Source organism: Antedon mediterranea, chromosome 7, assembly GCF_964355755.1.
Source record: "Antedon mediterranea chromosome 7, ecAntMedi1.1, whole genome shotgun sequence".
NCBI classification, from domain to species: domain Eukaryota; kingdom Metazoa; phylum Echinodermata; class Crinoidea; order Comatulida; family Antedonidae; genus Antedon; species Antedon mediterranea.
This window is the reverse complement of record NC_092676.1, coordinates 20004370-20010342: the sequence shown is the minus strand read 5'-3', so window position 1 is coordinate 20010342 and position 5973 is coordinate 20004370. Positions and strand designations below refer to the sequence as shown.

At 31.2% G+C, this 5973-nt stretch overlaps 1 protein-coding gene across 1 annotated transcript; it reads right to left on the bottom strand.

Annotated features, from left to right (window-relative positions):
* Positions 1-399: 399 nt before the first annotated feature.
* Positions 400-5447, bottom strand: LOC140054494 (lysoplasmalogenase TMEM86A-like). Its single transcript, XM_072099501.1, has 2 exons — positions 5344-5447; positions 400-4698 (listed from the first exon to the last, which is right to left on the bottom strand). Exons 1-2 carry the CDS (start codon positions 5359-5361, stop codon positions 3991-3993), a joined length of 726 nt encoding a protein of 241 aa, XP_071955602.1. The 5' UTR covers positions 5362-5447; the 3' UTR covers positions 400-3990.
* Between the last annotated feature and the right edge of the window lie 526 nt (positions 5448-5973).

Genomic DNA, 5973 nt, shown 5'->3' with positions numbered 1-5973 from the left:
GCTTTTAAAATGTATTGAAAGTTGACTTTCAATTTCTTTTTAGTACAAAAGTCTAAGTATTGATTGTATTGAAATTATGAAACTGGAGAGCTTTCAAAATGCATGTACTGGAGTGTACACTATAAAAATATGTTTCTTGAAGGCCTATTTGTTAATGCTGAAGACTTGTACTGTAAGAAATTATAAAGGGGCGGAACCAGGATTTTTTTAACAGAGGAGCGCAAACATATAATATTGAAAGTCTGTCAAAAAATATATCAAAGAGTAATTTATAATTTAATTTTAGCGGTCAAAAAGGGTAGAGTAGCTTAGTGCTTCCCCTGGACCTGCCCTAGACTGTTACTGCTTTATAAATGTGACAAAATAATCAAAATTAAAGAATCATTTGTACACAGACTGTCTGTATATTTTTATTAACATATAACATCTAAGAATTACATTTTACCAGGATAAAAAAAAAAACAAATATTCAGTTTATCTGTAAAATATTCTTAAATATATCTATTAAAATTAAATTGTATCAAAGGATATACATATTTATAATTCATTACTATAGATACTTTAATTATATTTAAGTTTACTGTGCCTACAATGTATAAACCCACTGCCCCTGTACATCACTGTTTTATTTTTTATGTTTATTTTAAATTTAGGTGGGCTTATATCAATACCAGTATCATTGTGTAAGAGTGGATGTTGAAATGGGGCTATATTTTGCCATAAAATAAATAACGTATCCACAATTGAAACATAAAATAATAATATAATTATTGTAACGTGAGAGAATGACTTTTTGAACAATAGACATATATGTGTCCTATGATTTAACCATTTCCTTTTTGTAAACCGAGATTCCTAAAACAAAAACAACTTAAATTCTGCTTTTGTTTCAAAGAAAACTAACTTCAGTTTTAAATTAAAATCATTTACAATCTTATTTATTGATAATCAACTAGTTTTCACATCAAAAATTTAAAATACTCATTTTTTACTCAAAAAATATAGGCTAAACATAACAAGCACACACAAAAATATTTAAAAACTGAAATGTCCTTGTACATTAGTGATACCTATTGGTACCAGTGGATAGAGAATTTGAAATAAAAAGGGTGCGCAGCGTATACATATCTATGTACAAAATGTCAAAGGTTAATTTGTATCCCTTTATTCCAAATTCAGAATTCACAGGTATGGAACACATGACAAGAAATTCGGTAGTAATGAAAAATGCACCTATCGGTTTAATATTAGTAGTACATTATTATTTTATTTGACAAAAAAGCTAATAAATTAAACAAAACAGCATTAAACGCATTTTTTGGGATGTACAAGAAACATAGGACTACACCCTATGATACATATTTCTGTCTAAATAAAATAGGCTGTTTTATACACCTGAGAAAACAAATATCTTTTGACACCTGTATCAGAATCCTTACTGAATCTACAGTAAGCATTACTGATATATTAGGTCTTTGCATTGACTGTTGCATTACACTTTACAAGGTAATCTTGTCTGACTTACCCCTGAGTCGAAAATAAAAATAATTTTACATGATCAAATGAAGTGAATAAAAAAGGAGAGAAAACTTATATTGCAATATAGAAACACAAAATACAGTCAAATAAATACAGAATTGATAAATATTTATAATTGATGAAATAGTTTTGCTTTTTGTTTGCTAAACCTTTAAAGTGTTTAGAATTTAGAAATGAAATATTTAATACATTTTCACTTTCAAACAGGGGCGGATTCAAGGAGGGGGAGGGGGGGTGGCCAACCAGCCCGGGCCACCTCTAAATTTCACAAATTGTAAAACAAAAGATAGTACATCAAATGAAGTTCAATACTTCATTGCACTACTTTTACGCCCTTCCCCCTATTTCAAAATCTTTGATCCGCCACTGTCAAACCTTTCTAAACCTTTTATTGTAAAATATTTTGCACTCTTAAAAAATTGAGAATGAATTAAGGTTGGACTGAATTTTAGCATAAATACTTTATCGTGAAAAACAAAACTTGTAATGTTGGGAAAATAAGAATATAAAATTATATGCAAAATCGACTTGTTCTTGTTTTTAAAAAAGGTAAGTTATACTCTTTTGTTTTCTCTCTCTATTTTACTGTATATTGTACTTAGAAATAGAAATATATGGAAAAATGTTTCCTCTAATATTATAATGGGTGACTAATTTATACTTAAATTTATTTATTTATTTATACTGTAAATCTACAACAAGCTGTTGTACAAATTAAAGAATGCCAAATTATTTGTGCTTGTTCGACTTCTTATATCTTTTTATTATACTGGAAGTACATTGTATATTAAACTATGCATTCAAATAATAAAACACATTTTTCCTTTACCAATTTGTAGCAGATGGAATCTATTTTACCACATCAAACCTGTATGACCTTTTATGATCGCATTGTTTTCACAGTATTGCAAAATCAACGGTAATAGCAAACACAACTCATTCTACACAACCAAAAGGCTATTTTAGGAGTTCAATTATGAAATATCAAACAGTAATATCACTTAAGATAATAACGACACAATACATTAATCTATTATTGCTTCATATAATCAATGAAATATAAAAATATCATTTAATTTATCAATAAAGTAAATATAAAGCTATTTTAAGATATCTCTATCTACAGTACAGTAGCTTAGTTTAGACATGTGATTTTATGGCAGGTCCATATATGGTTATACAGTACTATCTAATCATTCTTTTTTTTTTAATTAGCAGGAACAAAGCAAAAACAAATTTTTCCAATAAATTTTAGTAGACTCTTCCTTCTTCGAAATTTGCATCGTTAATTCAAGAAATAATGATTACGAAACGATAAACTGTACAATCATTTCCGTCATAAACAACAATCATTTCAAATTGTATGGTTACAAAACATGTTATGAAATCTATATTATCTTTATGGGCCATGAAATTTCAGAGTAAGTGAAAATAAGGCCTAGAATAATTACATAAATATTATTACTTTTAATTAACACCATTACACGAATATGATACAGTACATCAATATACAGTATAATAAATGTGGACAAATTGAAAGTAAACTTCTAGTAGAAAAATACTTGACTACAAAATTATTGTAATCATATATAATGATTATAAATAGTTACAACTGACAGTGCATTGTGTATACCCACATTCAAACAGAGCTGAATGTAATTTTAGAAAGTATAACACTGTTGAATTCAGGTTTGCCAACCTTTTGCTTTGCTAGTAGTTTTCCTCACCAGGCAAAAGAAGAGAAGTTATAAATCTTCAAGTAACTACTCAAGAGAAAATACTAAAATTAGAATAAAGTGGATGGAAGCCAAGATAATTTTAGCAAACTATTAGTCATGACCACTTGCTTAAAAATTAGAATTCTTCAACAGAAAATATGTAGCAAGCCAGAGAGGTAGTTCACGTTACCATGTCATGTGGCAATAGAACAGCAGGGTATCCTTTAAGTTGCTAGTATAACCCAATGCTAGCCAGGCAAGAAAAACAAAATAAATTCAGGGAAAAATTACATGGACCAATTAGGGTAAGCTAGAAACAACAGATTGTTTTTTTTAAAAAAATAGCTCTCTGTGGGCTATTTTTAGCACAGACAAGGTCGTAATCCCCAATAATATCTTTAAAATGTGCCGTATAAATGCTAATAGCTCTTTCATTTAGGATCCAGGAGTTCCACCAGACACCCCCCCCCCCTCCCCAGGTCAGAGAGTTTAACCCACTTTAAGTCACATGGCTACGGTTCTGACTGTACTTTTTACTCGGGGTACCCGAGTCTACGACTTATTTAGTGTGTCAAGTTTTACTTTTTAATAAGCTTATTAAACTTGTTATTCCTTCATTTTATCTGCTTTCTATTACCGCTGTACATATTATCAAACATATTAATTTATAAAATATGATATTGTTAATTTATTTAGAGAAATTTACTTTAATAAATTACTAAAAACACATTAATCAATTTTCCTTCTTTTTACTGCAAACTTGAGCAGTATTTTCATCCCCACGTGACGACAACTCCACGACTGATAACGCAAGGCCAAGCTGGGCTGTGTAATATGTGCCCATGATTATCTCCTGGTGGTAGGGCACAGGGAACCTGAACTTATTCACAGCCAAAACAAAGTCTGAAATGCAAAATAAAATAGCACCGACAGTCGCACAAATCTTTGTCCATGTCCACATTTTCTCGAATACTTGTAGTCTTGCGACAGCACGCCATGCCATGATCAGGATCAGCAGGATGTATAAACCACCTAGGAATATCATCTCGTTCTGTAGTCCTGGAAGCATGAAGAGGTAAATAGAAAGGCCGAGAAAACCACAGACACATAAGACTGACCATTTTGCGGGGGATACACCAAACGCGATGATATACGTCAGGTGTGCCATCGCAAAAAATAGAAGTCCGTGGATGAAGAAGTTTTCGCAATATATCAGACACGCATCACCCACACATGAGAGAGTAAGTCCGACAAGTATAAGAGATGAATAACGTTTTTTAATTGAGAAATAGTAGGATAGAACAAAGAAACATAGGCTGACTATTGGTAAGCATTTGAAGAAGATTCTGTAAGGTGATGGCTCCCACTTTTGCGGCTGCAGTGCAAAATATAAGATTGAGCTTAGGAGAAAAGGAAGGAGTTTTGGTCCAACAGATTTTATCTGAAAACAAATAAAAAAGAATTGTTTAATCAACAATGTAACCATGTATTGGAAGAAAATTTGTAGAATTCAGGAAAATATTTTTTTTGGTAAGAGAACCTCCTTTTCCCAGCACACAGTAGAAACCCTCATTTTAAGGGGACACTTTCATATAATAATGATTAATAATTGAAGGCTATTTTGTATAAATGTAAACACATATTATACCCATTGTTCCTGAATTAACCCAACAGGTCAGGTAACGACGTTGGGCATTTGTGGCTTGTGAACTGCAGCATGGTTCTTCTTTGTTAATAAACCAAAAACAAAAAGATATTGTTCTGTAACACCCTGTGTCTGGTTGGTTAATATAGTAGGCCTAACAGGACAAGTTATTTTTAAAACTATTCACTCACTAGAACATATTTTATGAATTTTAAAATAAAGTTAAATGAAAGATTTAAAGATAAATAGGAACTATCATCACGGCTAATACTAATAGCACATGCAATGTGTGTGCTTATCTTATCGTCTTCCTGGTGGTCTGAACACGAGTCCATGCACCATACTAACTAAGTAAGCTCACTCTCAGTCAGCCTAACATTGTCCAGTGTTTTAAACACTCTTTGAATCTAATCTATGTATAGAGAAACAGAAACAACTTACCAAACGATTCCTCATCATTTTTCTGACAGTTAATTACAATATATTATATTTTAAAGCAGTAAAAACTCGATGGTTACAGTTGGTCACTAACTGCGCAATGGTTCTTATAGATTATAGCATGTGATAGTGTTTACCTCTGGCTGCAACGTCACAGAGATTACGTCAATGATGTTTTGATCACGTGGCTGATTGATTTCTATGGACTCGTCCATTATTACAAAGAAGATAAAAATAGGGCAAGTAAAGTGAGAAGGTCCGCGTCATACGGTATTTAGGAATGCTAAAAAGTACAGTACTAGGAATTTGATTGCGGTGTCAAATAATTAACTGGAAATTTCATATGCGGATATTGATATAATAATAAATAATAATATTGAATGAAGTTTGTTCAACTTTTTGTAGGGGCCTACAACCGACAAAATATTATAATTTTCCTGCAACTTATTTATTGCGGTGCAAAATAAGTTAATACAATTACGCCTAGTTCTAACTGGAAATTCCATGTAATTTAGCAATTAAAAATATTGTTATACAGTAAAGTTTCCCCAATTTATCATTTAATTAATTTATTTGTATGAAACGCATGTTCCGTACCATACTACTACTACATACCTACACTATTACATTTTA